The following is a 12,763-nucleotide window of genomic DNA, read 5'->3' as shown; positions in this document are numbered from 1 at the left end:
ACAACCACTGCCGCCACCTCATAATCCCTAGGACTACAACCACTACCATTACATCACCATCCTTACCACAACTGCTACCACGACCATCACTACTACAGCCACCACCACCACCACCACCATCACCACCACCTCATCATCATCATTGTGTTACCTCTAGTGCCATTGCAACCATAAACCCTAATACTCTCTTTGCGTCAGACGTTTTGTCGTCTGCTAAGACCTTACTATTGCCCAATGTATCCATAACATGTTCCTGAAATTTGAAATTGAGTGTAGGCATGCATCCGATGTTAAGATGGAATATTCATATACACACCCACAGTCGCGTCTCTCTAATCCGGAACTCCACAATCCGGATGTCTCCATTATCCGGACCAGTTGGCAGGCACGGATTTTTTTTTCTCTCTATTTGTACTCTTTAGGGACTGATTCCACAATCCGGATGTCTCTGTAATCCGGACAAAATGCTCGGAACGGAGGTGTTCGGATTGGAGAGACGCGACTGTACGCACACAAAATCTGTACTCGTGGTCTAAGTGGTATGACACTCCCCTGCAGACAAGTTGGTGTCCCATTCCAACAGAAACTAGCCTTCAATGCCAATTTAGTTGTGGGCGGCCCATCTCTGTGATAGATGCTCAGCATAAGGTGAGAGTACCCGACACGATTCAACACAACCGTCGCCTTAAACCGATATTCTAGGCTACAAAAAGAAGAAAAAAAAAGCCAACAAAAAAATTTGGTCACTCGCAGGCGATTCAGAAGTTCAGAACACCACACCTGTGTTGACAAGGACAGTGCCAATGCGGAAAGATAAAGGGTAGCATAGTATAACCGAGACTTCAATTGAGGTATTATTTCGTCTAGAAATTAAGACACGTCAGTCAACCGTAATGTATGTCAACGTACTCATAAGCCGTCCTATCTCCCTAACTTCAAACGGTCTAACCGGTACTTACAGTTAGAATTGGAATATACAGAGCAGTGTTAATAGCCATTCTAAAAACCTGGTAGGTATCTGGAAGGAAAAGCATGCCACATACACAATCATAAAACTAAAAGCACTCGAGAGTGCCAGAAAGTGCAAATGCGATGTTACGTTGGGAGCCAATGGGGAAGAGTGGTGGTTGTCCTGAAAAGGACAGTTGTGTTGGGAGCAGAAAGACTGGCTGCTGGAGGTGAGCTTAGTTCTTTCCTGGTGCTTTGCCGGTCTTCTTGGGCAAGAGGACGGCTTGGATGTTTGGCAGAACACCACCCTGAGCAATGGTGACTCCGGACAGAAGCTTGTTCAACTCCTCGTCATTGCGGATGGCGAGCTGGAGATGACGGGGGATGATCCTGGTCTTCTTGTTGTCACGGGCAGCATTGCCTGCCAACTCGAGAACTTCAGCAGCGAGGTACTCAAGAACAGCTGCCAAGTAGACTGGGGCACCAGCACCAACGCGCTCGGCGTAGTTGCCTTTCCTCAAGAGTCTGTGAATTCTGCCAACTGGGAACTGGAGTCCAGCGCGAGAAGAGCGGGACTTGGACTTGCCCTTAACTTTTCCACCTTTGCCACGGCCAGACATGATTGTTTATTGTAAGTGGTTGGGTGTACTTTAAAAAAATACAGTGACTCGTGAAACGCGCCGAATGACTATTTATACGAAATCGGGCAGAGATGAATTTGCCAAACCGCTCGACCAATCAACCGTTGAGAAAATGCATACTTCTCTCCGATTGGCTCGTCCCTTCGCTTTTCATCCGGTATTTTTCATATAAATGGTTTTCGCGCCGTTCATTCTTCTACTAGTTTCACTAGAAAATCAAATCGGAAAAAATGCCACCCAAAGGAGGAGTTTCTGCCAAAGGCGCCAAAAAAGCCGGCAAGGCAAAGGCCGTTCGCACCGGCGACAAGAAGAGGAAGCGCAGGAGGAAGGAAAGTTACAGCATCTACATCTACAAGGTGTTGAAACAGGTCCACCCGACACTGGTATCTCTTCTAAGGCCATGTCAATCATGAACTCTTTTGTGAATGACATCTTCGAGCGCATCTCCGCCGAAGCCAGCCGCCTGGCTCACTACAACAAGAGGAGCACCATCACCTCCCGAGAGATCCAGACCGCTGTCCGTCTCTTGCTCCCCGGTGAACTTGCCAAGCACGCTGTCAGTGAAGGCACCAAGGCTGTCACCAAATACACCACCAGCAAGTAAATTGCTCGATGCCCCTCCCCTTCACACCGGCCCTTTTCAGGGCCCCACACTTATTCCCGTTTGACTACCCGGTTTTCAACGCATCACCCCCTGTATTGCTTTTTTCATTTCCTACTTTACGAAATTCTTTGTGTACAGACTTATGCGTGGCTTCGTTTTAGAATGAATAGGTAGAGACGACGAGTTAGTTTTCGTGTCACGTTACAGCAAGCTTTTATATAGCGCAATACCCGCTAAGCGTGCTCAAAGCGCTTTACAAGGGATCCCAAGGCAATAGCAATGCATGAAAAGTATGGCGAGACATGCTGTAACACCCTTGACTCTTTGATCTTTGACTGCAACGGCATCCCTTCACTAACATTGTGCAATTCGAATGTGAAGGCTCTGGTCACAAAATCAATGTGGTTTCCACGTCCATTTTATTTTCATTATCAGTGTATATTATCATCAGAAAAATATTTCTAAAGATGTTAATACATTTTTTTTTCAAAAGTCTATAGTTTCGGGTAAATTCGCCGCACATCACTATCATCACAATCATACAATAATTATTCCAAAGACGATTTTTTTGTGTGTAATAGAAGCTGTGCGTTAGCACTGAAATCTAAGTTAAAGAAAAGTAAATAATAAATATGTTAAGTGGGTATAAAAACCAGAAACCAGTCGTCTCGGGTATGGATGGGCAGCAGGCTTACTATTATGATTATGATCTTGTGACCGGCATTGTAATGTGTCCCCGCGAAGGCCCTATACATACATCATCGCACTCGATACAAGTGCCGATAAATATGTGTTAAATGGAAATGGAAATTGTTCCTTATATTGCCTTGTAGCGAGAAAAACTAAGTACAACATCTCGCGGCGAAGTTACCCGACAACAGTGGCAGTTTTAAAAGGACTCTTGTGAATAAAATACAACATAGCCCTACGTAAACACTTCATGAAAATATAATTAAATTGACCAGGTAAACTTATTGTCAGTGGTTGTGTTGCCCAATTGGCAAATTAGCCTCTCACGGCAGACCAGGAGTGAAAAAAACGGCGAAATCACCCGATTTTACCCTACTGCTCAGATTAAAGTATTTGTTCCGTAAATCAAAATATCCATTCAGTACAGAATTGCTTCAAAACACGTGTCATATTGAAGAAAGATAAGATTGTGATGCGTTTGTAATCAGTCGGTAGTCAACCGGGAAATTGTGAGGGTGGCCCTGAAAAGGGCCGTTTGGGTGGATGGGGTGCAGGGCTAGATGAGGAGAGATCTATCCACCGAATCCGTACAGAGTACGTCCCTGGCGTTTCAAGGCGTAGACAACGTCCATAGCAGTGACGGTCTTCCTCTTGGCATGCTCAGTGTAGGTGACAGCATCTCTGATCACGTTCTCAAGGAAAACTTTGAGTACGCCTCTGGTCTCTTCGTAGATGAGTCCGGAGATACGTTTCACACCACCTCTACGAGCGAGACGACGGATGGCGGGCTTGGTGATACCCTGGATGTTGTCACGAAGGACTTTACGATGACGCTTGGCGCCACCCTTTCCCAATCCTTTTCCTCCTTTGCCACGTCCAGACATTTTCTTGATATTCAGTTAGGTAGAATGCTCGAAAGACAAGCGCGCACGGGTTATAAAGGGTTAAGAGCTATCATGGTTGACACTGAGACACCTGATTGGTCTATAGAACGGCGTTCTTTTTATTGGTCGGAAGGGTGCTATGATTTGTCGAATTCTCCAATCAGATGACACGTTGACTCGTGAAACACTGGACCTGATCTAATCGTCGAATTCCTAATTACTAATCGTTTTTTGTTTTGTTTTGTTTTGTTTTTGCTTTTATTTGTTTGTTTTGTTTTGTTTGTTTGTTTTGTTTTACATTTGTTTGTTTGTTTTTTGTTTTGTTTTTTGTTGTTGTTTGTTTTCGATTTAAAAACAAACAAACAAACAAACTATTCTTGTTTTAAAAGATACTGAGATAAAAGAATAAAAATAAAATGAAAAGTTAAATCCCAGATTCTCTCAAGATTTTTCCAGAAACTTGTTGCCACGCAAAGGCAGGGGCTATGTGGTCTAGTGGTATGACACTCGCTTTCAGATCGGAAGGTCCTGGGTTCGAGCCTCGCTCTCGGCGCATAGTTGAATCCTTGGAAAAGGCTCTTTACTCACATTCTCTCACCGTACTCAGGTGTAAAATGAGTACCTGGCCGTTAATAGCGTTGTCTTTGTCCGAAAAATTGTAATATCGCCTAACAGGCGTCATGTCCCGTCCTACATGTTAAATGTTGCTGTTGACCAGGGACCCCTTGTAAAGCGCATTGAGCACATTTAGTGGATATTGCGTTATATAAAGCTCAATTTACCACGATGGTGAGCTCTCTCTCTGTCTCTCCTTCTCTCTCTCTCTCTCTCTCACTCTCTATCTTTCTCTCTGTCTTTCTCTCTCTCTCTCTCTCTCACTCTCTCTCTTTCTCTCTGTCTTTCTCTCTCTCTCTCTCTCTCTCTCTCTCTTCTCTCTCTCTCTCTCTCTCTTTCTTCTTTGTTTCCCACTCACCCTTGTATGAACCATTCTGATGTCTTCTTTATTTCTTTCTTCTTCTGCTCATGTTTCTCCCACCTCTCTGACTCTCCTCATCACGTTCATTAAGTTAAAAAGTCATCGCTTCCCTGCTCGCCGGATTTCTGCAAGCATCGCATTACTGCATGCTATTTCTGGGTGACGGAATTTTTAAAATATATAATTGTTTGCCTTTTTGCTATATCCTATGTCTCTATAACTGTACACGTCTTCTACTTTCCCATCCAATATTTTTACAACCAGTGTGTAAATCGATGGCAATGGAAACACAGTTTATCTCATATTAAATTACCGGCATGTCAATGAGTGTTTCAAGGTAATGCTGATGAGCTGAACAAATTAAGTTGCTCGATTTAGAGTATAGGCCCAGAGTTCATTAAAAAAAAAACTCTAGAAAGCCTTGGTCATCCCATTTGATAGATTATAAACAAAACGTGTGCATATATCGGGGATCAGTTGGTAGAGCACTAGCTTCACAAGCAAAGGGTCCTCTTGTAAGCGCTTTGAGCACTACACAAATGCTAAAAGGAATTCTCAAGTTGCGTGACCATGTGGAAAAGTTTCCAGTCGTAACTCGTGATTATCACATTTAAAAATTAAAGTACATCTGAAGAGGGTAGGGGATGAGGGAGTGCGTAAACAGAGAGTCAGTCAATCGAGATAATGTGTAGTGGTCCTGAAAAGGACCGGTTTGGGGAAGGAGGAAGGGGAAAAGAGATTTAAGCCCTCTCTCCACGGATTCTGCGAGCGAGCTGGATGTCCTTGGGCATGATGGTGACTCGCTTGGCGTGGATGGCACACAGATTGGTATCCTCAAACAGACCAACCAAGTAAGCTTCACTGGCTTCCTGCAGGGCCATAACGGCAGAGCTCTGGAAGCGCAGGTCAGTCTTGAAGTCCTGGGCAATTTCTCTCACCAAACGCTGGAAGGGGAGTTTGCGGATGAGGAGCTCAGTGCTCTTCTGGTAACGTCTGATCTCTCTCAAGGCAACAGTTCCAGGCCTGTATCTGTGGGGTTTCTTGACACCGCCGGTGGCTGGGGCAGACTTCCTGGCAGCCTTGGTGGCCAGCTGCTTACGAGGAGCCTTTCCTCCGGTGGATTTACGTGCGGTTTGTTTGGTACGTGCCATTTTAGATTTTCGTTACTCGAAAGTGACTGATTCGTAGTGTTGGGTTATTTGATCGCTTTTACTCGATCGACGACCGAGCGCCAAGCCACGAGTCAGTGCTCGATCTCAATGCCGGAAGAGCGAGTTAGTAAAACGATCACTCGATCGTAAAACGATCAAGCGGGTTGTGAGCTTGAGACGATCTTGACACGTGAGACGAGCTTGAGACGATCAGGATTCGAGCGAGCGGAGGGGTAACGAGTGTTTCGAATCATTTCAAATTCAAACGATCACAGTTTGCCATCCGATACCAATCGCCAATGTTTGCACACGGTAGTCTGTGGTTCTTCCACAGCCCTCACTCCTTGTCAGATGTTAGTGTGTCTGGGTGGCAGTGGCAGGGAAATTCGTATAGGTGTATCACGCGTGTGTGACAAGACTTCATTAAACCTACTAAAGTTTGACTATCACACACACACACACACACACATACACACACACACACACACACACACTAAGGCTATTTCTATGACACACACGCATCCCTCTATCAATGAACACTCCTACAGTAGTGCGGCTATGTGGTCTAGTCATGACGTAACTATAGGTAGTACTCTAGTCGACCATGGCTCTCGTGCATTATATATGGTCTAGTGGTATGACACCCACTTTGGGATCGGAAAGTCCTGGGTTCGAGCCTCGCGCTCGGTGCATAGTTGAGTCTTTGGACAAGGCTCTTTACTCACATTCTCTCACCGTACTCAGGTGTAAAATGAGTACCTGGCCGTTAACAGCGTTGTCTTTGTCTGAAAAATTGTAATATCGCCTAACAGGCGGCATGTCCCGTCCTACATATTAAATGTTGCTGTTGACCGGGGACCCCTTTACAAAGCGCTTTGATCACATTTAGTGGATATTGTAAAGCTCAATTTTTTAAAGTAAAACATTAGCTTTGAATATGGAATGTTTCAATTTTAGATGCCTGTGTATTCTTTGTTAGTTCCCATCATCATCATCATCATCATCATCATCATCATCATCATCATCATCATCATCATCATCATCATCATCATCAGGGGCAGCGGTACGGTCTTTGGTTGGCACCCGAAAGGTACCGAGTTCGATCACCCGCCGCTGAGTGGTCTTGAGCAAGTCACCTTGCCCTAACTAAATTTGCGGCGCTGCACTGCGGCTATCGCTTGGGTTATTCCAGTCTTCCCTTAGAATAGACCCGAAAGACGAATCTCCCCTATGGGATGAATAAAGGGAATTATGTTTAATTTATTTATCATCACCATCATATCAGCGGGATCATCATCATCACCACCACCACCACCACCCTAATAATAATGGATAAAATAAATATCAACACATTTCAATGTAATAATCAATCTAAAATCAATCAGTGCTCCTAAAAGACCCTTTGATTTCTTTGTCTAATTCGTTCCATACTTTTGGAGTCCCGACAAAGAAAGATTTTCAGCTAACTATAGTTTATATATGGGAATATTAATCAGTCGTTTATATTGGAATCGGAGTTGTCTAGCAGGTGTATTAGTTCAAAGCGCATTTCCAAGGATTTACCATGCTCAATGAACTTCACAATATTTTATTTAATTTATTCCTCCGGCACGCCTTATCGACCATACATCCATTTCGTACAGTAGGTACCGATTGCTGTTTGGAGTCTTTTTGTATTAAAGCTCTTTACAATACCCGTCATTGCTTATAAGATAAGAATACATTCACACCTGAGTCAAGTGCCTGACACACGGACTTAACGTCTGGATCACAATTTTCAACAATCACTGTCACTCATCCGGCCATTGACAAGGCTTGATTTTGTGACAAGAGACACCGTACCACTGAGCGACCGAACAAATAATCACCATCTGCGCCATCGTCATCATCATCATCATCATCATTATCATCATCCTCATCACAGCCGTAACAGCCAGCAAAACCACAATCATCATCTTCGGGTCCGGTCTATCCGTGTGGGGGGTGGGGGTGGAACCTGCTAAAGTATTTCATTTTTTAAACAGAAACACGATAATCATCATCATCATCATCATCGTCATCCATTGTCGTCGGCATCGTTATCATCGTGTCCGGGCAATCCGTGTGTGTCTGGGTGTGGAACCTGCTAAATATTATTATTATCTACCTACCTAATAAAAAACACACCATTCTTGTTCATTTATTTTTCAAATAATGAAATGAAAGGCACGACCTTTCCCGCACACACAAGAGGCGATGACGACCAGTGACAAATTATGGGAGGTGGGGGCGGCCGACAACTTTTGGCGCGACATAAATATGAAATGTTAAGGTGACAGCGGGATGATGGTGGTGGGAGGGGGGGGGGGGTCTCAACCCTTCACCATCAACAACTGTTTGATGGCGTGTGTGTGTGTGTGTGTGTGTGTGTGTGTGTGTGTGTGTGTGTGTATGTGTGTGTGATGCGACGAACGATCATAATCAAGGCTGCCAGACAGCCAGATTTCTTCTTGCCCAAGTAGTCAAATAGACCCCAAATAGCCCAACACCACAAGCATTCTGACTCCCTTGAAAAACTCATTTGTTTTGATTAACAAAACAATCGACTACAGTTGGATAAACTTATCTTTTCATTTTTTATAAATAAAAGATTTTTTTTTAAAATGAATAATAATAGAAAAGCGTTTCTTAGTAACAAATTTTGAACTTGGCCATCTGGCAGCCCCCATCATAACCAGCTGCAGTCAAGCCAGCCACAGACATAAGAGAGGGAGGGGTATGTGAAGTTTCCTGTGGCAAACGAGTTGCTCGTGTTTTTTTTTTTCAAACGAATCACTGCTCGATGACGTCACTGACTCGAAACCCGCCCGAAACCGACTCGATTTTAGAGGACTCGATCGAAAACCCGCTCGATTTGATCGTTTCAAACTCGACCCAGCACTACTGATTCGTAATAGAGGGCCCGTTCGTCTTATATACCTGTTATCTCAGCGTTCTGATTGGTCAATTACCGAGAGCCCGGGCCAATCGGCTTACCGGTTTATTTTGTTACCCGATCACTTTGGAAAGGCAAGTTGTTAGCATTTACTTTAAGAGGTAATCCCTTGGTTATTTGGTAATAAATTTGAAAATAAATAAATAAATAAATAAATAAATAAATAAATAAATAAACAAATATTTGAATGAAAAGATTCAGATTTATCAGAATGAGCTGGTGGTCGTGAGATTAGGTATAGCAATTCAAATTCATTCATTCATTCATTCATTCATTCATTCAATTATTGATTGATTTATTTGTTTACTCGCATGTGTATCTATTCTTTGGTTTGTCTGAGCGCAAAGCAGTAGTGCTGTTTATTGGGTTTGCAAAGCTTCAGCTCGAATTGGAAAAGAATTAGAAAATATGCGAAAGTATTCTCCCACTGCGGACTTTTTATTTCTGCAGTCCGCGCTCTGAAGCGAAAAAAAAAAAGGAAAAATGCGAAAGTTATCTCCCACTGCGGACTTTTTATTTCTGCAGTCCGCGCTCTGAATCGACAAAAAAAAAAGGAAAAATGCGAAAGTATTCTCCCACTGCGGACTTTTTATTTCTGCAGTCCGCGCTCTCAATCGAAAAAAAAAAAGGAAAAATGCGAAAGTATTCTCCCACTGCGGACTTTTTATTTCTGCAGTCCGCGCTCTGAAGCGAAAAAAAAAAAGGAAAAATGCGAAAGTATTCTCCCACTGCGGACTTTTTATTTCTGCAGTCCGCGCTCTCAATCGACAAAAAAAAAGGAAAAATGCGAAAGTATTCTCCCACTGCGGACTTTTTATTTCTGCAGTCCGCGCTCTGAATCGAAAAAAAAAAAGAAGAAAAAATGCGAAAGTATTCTCTCACTGCGGACTTTTTATTTCTGCAGTCCGCGCTCTGAATCGAAAAAAAAAAAGAGAGAAAAAATGCGAAAGTATTCTCCCACTGCTGACTTTTTATTTCTGCAGTCCGCGCTCTGAAGCGAAAAAAAAAAGGAAAAAACGCGAAAGTATTCTTCCACTGCGGACTTTTTATTTCCGCAGTCCGCGCTCTCAATCGAAAAAAAAAAAAAAAAAGGTCTTTTTAGTCCAATCTATTTGTCAGCTCCTTCCGTGCAACCCAGCATTTTTGGGCTGCCCTGGCCGGGGGGATAGGTAGTTGAACTGAAACGGAAAGGTGACGATGTTGGATGTTGGGAATGGGGAATGGAATAATGGAATAGTTGCTTTTGCTTTTTATGGGTGGGTTGGATCTTTTGTCATGCCTTTATTTATTCAATTTGTGGGTAATTGAGCGGCGTTTTTTGGCGAGTGTACTTTCCTAAATCCGACCATTGCTTTGATTTTCATCCGCCATTAGGGTTAGTCATGAGTCTTAGTAAAGTTGCTGGGGTGTTTGTATTTGCTATTAGGGTTAGTTGAAGGTACTAGGTGTTTTTTTTTTTTCTCTTAGGGTTAGTCATAAGTCTTAGTAAAGGTGCTGGGGTGTTTGTATTTGCTATTAGGGTTAGTTGAAGGTACTATTTTTTTTTGTTTTTTTTTCTCTTAGGGTTAGTTGAGGGAATATCTGGGTTGTTTCCCTTAGCACGAGGAGCTTTTGGAAGGCCTCCCCTTTTTGGATAGCTTGATGTTCTCCATTTAAGAAACCACAAGATAAGGCCAGGCATACCTACGACGACTAGCCTACTACTACAACTGCCGTCAGAGCATCATCCCTACCACCGTTACTACAACCAAGACACAACCACCACCACCACCACCACCACCACATCATATCATCATCATCATCATCATCTCATCATCATCATCATCATCATCATCATCATCATCGTCATCATCATCATCATCATCATCCCTACCACCATTACTACAACCACTGCCGCCACCTCATAATCCCTAGGACTACAACCACTACCATTACATCACCATCCTTACCACAACTGCTACCACGACCATCACTACTACAGCCACCACCACCACCACCACCATCACCACCACCTCATCATCATCATTGTGTTACCTCTAGTGCCATTGCAACCATAAACCCTAATACTCTCTTTGCGTCAGACGTTTTGTCGTCTGCTAAGACCTTACTATTGCCCAATGTATCCATAACATGTTCCTGAAATTTGAAATTGAGTGTAGGCATGCATCCGATGTTAAGATGGAATATTCATATACACACCCACAGTCGCGTCTCTCTAATCCGGAACTCCACAATCCGGATGTCTCCATTATCCGGACCAGTTGGCAGGCACGGATTTTTTTTTCTCTCTATTTGTACTCTTTAGGGACTGATTCCACAATCCGGATGTCTCTGTAATCCGGACAAAATGCTCGGAACGGAGGTGTTCGGATTGGAGAGACGCGACTGTACGCACACAAAATCTGTACTCGTGGTCTAAGTGGTATGACACTCCCCTGCAGACAAGTTGGTGTCCCATTCCAACAGAAACTAGCCTTCAATGCCAATTTAGTTGTGGGCGGCCCATCTCTGTGATAGATGCTCAGCATAAGGTGAGAGTACCCGACACGATTCAACACAACCGTCGCCTTAAACCGATATTCTAGGCTACAAAAAGAAGAAAAAAAAAGCCAACAAAAAAATTTGGTCACTCGCAGGCGATTCAGAAGTTCAGAACACCACACCTGTGTTGACAAGGACAGTGCCAATGCGGAAAGATAAAGGGTAGCATAGTATAACCGAGACTTCAATTGAGGTATTATTTCGTCTAGAAATTAAGACACGTCAGTCAACCGTAATGTATGTCAACGTACTCATAAGCCGTCCTATCTCCCTAACTTCAAACGGTCTAACCGGTACTTACAGTTAGAATTGGAATATACAGAGCAGTGTTAATAGCCATTCTAAAAAACCTGGTAGGTATCTGGAAGGAAAAGCATGCCACATACACAATCATAAAACTAAAAGCACTCGAGAGTGCCAGAAAGTGCAAATGCGATGTTACGTTGGGAGCCAATGGGGAAGAGTGGTGGTTGTCCTGAAAAGGACAGTTGTGTTGGGAGCAGAAAGACTGGCTGCTGGAGGTGAGCTTAGTTCTTTCCTGGTGCTTTGCCGGTCTTCTTGGGCAAGAGGACGGCTTGGATGTTTGGCAGAACACCACCCTGAGCAATGGTGACTCCGGACAGAAGCTTGTTCAACTCCTCGTCATTGCGGATGGCGAGCTGGAGATGACGGGGGATGATCCTGGTCTTCTTGTTGTCACGGGCAGCATTGCCTGCCAACTCGAGAACTTCAGCAGCGAGGTACTCAAGAACAGCTGCCAAGTAGACTGGGGCACCAGCACCAACGCGCTCGGCGTAGTTGCCTTTCCTCAAGAGTCTGTGAATTCTGCCAACTGGGAACTGGAGTCCAGCGCGAGAAGAGCGGGACTTGGACTTGCCCTTAACTTTTCCACCTTTGCCACGGCCAGACATGATTGTTTATTGTAAGTGGTTGGGTGTACTTTAAAAAAATACAGTGACTCGTGAAACGCGCCGAATGACTATTTATACGAAATCGGGCAGAGATGAATTTGCCAAACCGCTCGACCAATCAACCGTTGAGAAAATGCATACTTCTCTCCGATTGGCTCGTCCCTTCGCTTTTCATCCGGTATTTTTCATATAAATGGTTTTCGCGCCGTTCATTCTTCTACTAGTTTCACTAGAAAATCAAATCGGAAAAAATGCCACCCAAAGGAGGAGTTTCTGCCAAAGGCGCCAAAAAAGCCGGCAAGGCAAAGGCCGTTCGCACCGGCGACAAGAAGAGGAAGCGCAGGAGGAAGGAAAGTTACAGCATCTACATCTACAAGGTGTTGAAACAGGTCCACCCCGACACTGGTATCTCTTCTAAGGCCATGTCAATCATGAACTCTTTT

The 12,763-nt window shown here is 43.9% G+C and overlaps 4 protein-coding genes and 2 pseudogenes across 4 annotated transcripts; 2 read left to right on the top strand and 4 right to left on the bottom strand.

The window, feature by feature from the left end:
- Positions 1–1,120: 1,120 nt before the first annotated feature.
- On the bottom strand, positions 1,121–1,642 carry LOC144961052 (histone H2A). Its single transcript, XM_078894383.1, has one exon. It carries the CDS (start codon positions 1,566–1,568, stop codon positions 1,185–1,187), a length of 384 nt encoding a protein of 127 aa, XP_078750509.1. The 5' UTR covers positions 1,569–1,642; the 3' UTR covers positions 1,121–1,184.
- An 8-nt stretch (positions 1,643–1,650) lies between these two features.
- On the top strand, positions 1,651–2,220 carry LOC144961050 (histone H2B, gonadal pseudogene; annotated as a pseudogene).
- A 1,103-nt stretch (positions 2,221–3,323) lies between these two features.
- LOC144961053 (histone H4) lies at positions 3,324–3,827 on the bottom strand. Its single transcript, XM_078894384.1, has one exon. The coding sequence runs from the start codon at positions 3,765–3,767 to the stop codon at positions 3,456–3,458; it is 312 nt and encodes a 103-aa protein (XP_078750510.1). The 5' UTR covers positions 3,768–3,827; the 3' UTR covers positions 3,324–3,455.
- Positions 3,828–4,632: 805 nt separating this feature from the next.
- On the bottom strand, positions 4,633–5,900 carry LOC144961055 (histone H3). The gene has a single exon (XM_078894387.1). The coding sequence runs from the start codon at positions 5,892–5,894 to the stop codon at positions 5,484–5,486; it is 411 nt and encodes a 136-aa protein (XP_078750513.1). The 5' UTR covers positions 5,895–5,900; the 3' UTR covers positions 4,633–5,483.
- Positions 5,901–11,872: 5,972 nt separating this feature from the next.
- LOC144961054 (histone H2A) lies at positions 11,873–12,438 on the bottom strand. Its single transcript, XM_078894385.1, has one exon. It carries the CDS (start codon positions 12,318–12,320, stop codon positions 11,937–11,939), a length of 384 nt encoding a protein of 127 aa, XP_078750511.1. The 5' UTR covers positions 12,321–12,438; the 3' UTR covers positions 11,873–11,936.
- A 112-nt stretch (positions 12,439–12,550) lies between these two features.
- On the top strand, positions 12,551–12,760 carry LOC144961056 (histone H2B, gonadal pseudogene; annotated as a pseudogene).
- The last annotated feature ends 3 nt before the right edge of the window (positions 12,761–12,763 follow it).

The sequence above is a fragment of the Berghia stephanieae genome, unplaced genomic scaffold (genome assembly GCF_034508935.2).
Source record: "Berghia stephanieae isolate SIO BIC M18660-M18661 unplaced genomic scaffold, UCSD_Bste_1.3 scaffold1306, whole genome shotgun sequence".
Lineage (NCBI taxonomy): Eukaryota > Metazoa > Mollusca > Gastropoda > Nudibranchia > Aeolidiidae > Berghia > Berghia stephanieae.
This window is presented reverse-complemented; position numbering and strand designations above follow the sequence as displayed.

Excerpts from the sequence above, each read along its gene's own strand:
- LOC144961052 (XM_078894383.1), bottom strand. The coding sequence starts at position 1,568 with ATGTCTGGCCGTGGCAAAGGTGGAAAAGTTAAGGGCAAGTCCAAGTCC.
- LOC144961054 (XM_078894385.1), bottom strand. The coding sequence starts at position 12,320 with ATGTCTGGCCGTGGCAAAGGTGGAAAAGTTAAGGGCAAGTCCAAGTCC.
- LOC144961055 (XM_078894387.1), bottom strand. The coding sequence starts at position 5,894 with ATGGCACGTACCAAACAAACCGCACGTAAATCCACCGGAGGAAAGGCT.
- LOC144961053 (XM_078894384.1), bottom strand. The coding sequence starts at position 3,767 with ATGTCTGGACGTGGCAAAGGAGGAAAAGGATTGGGAAAGGGTGGCGCC.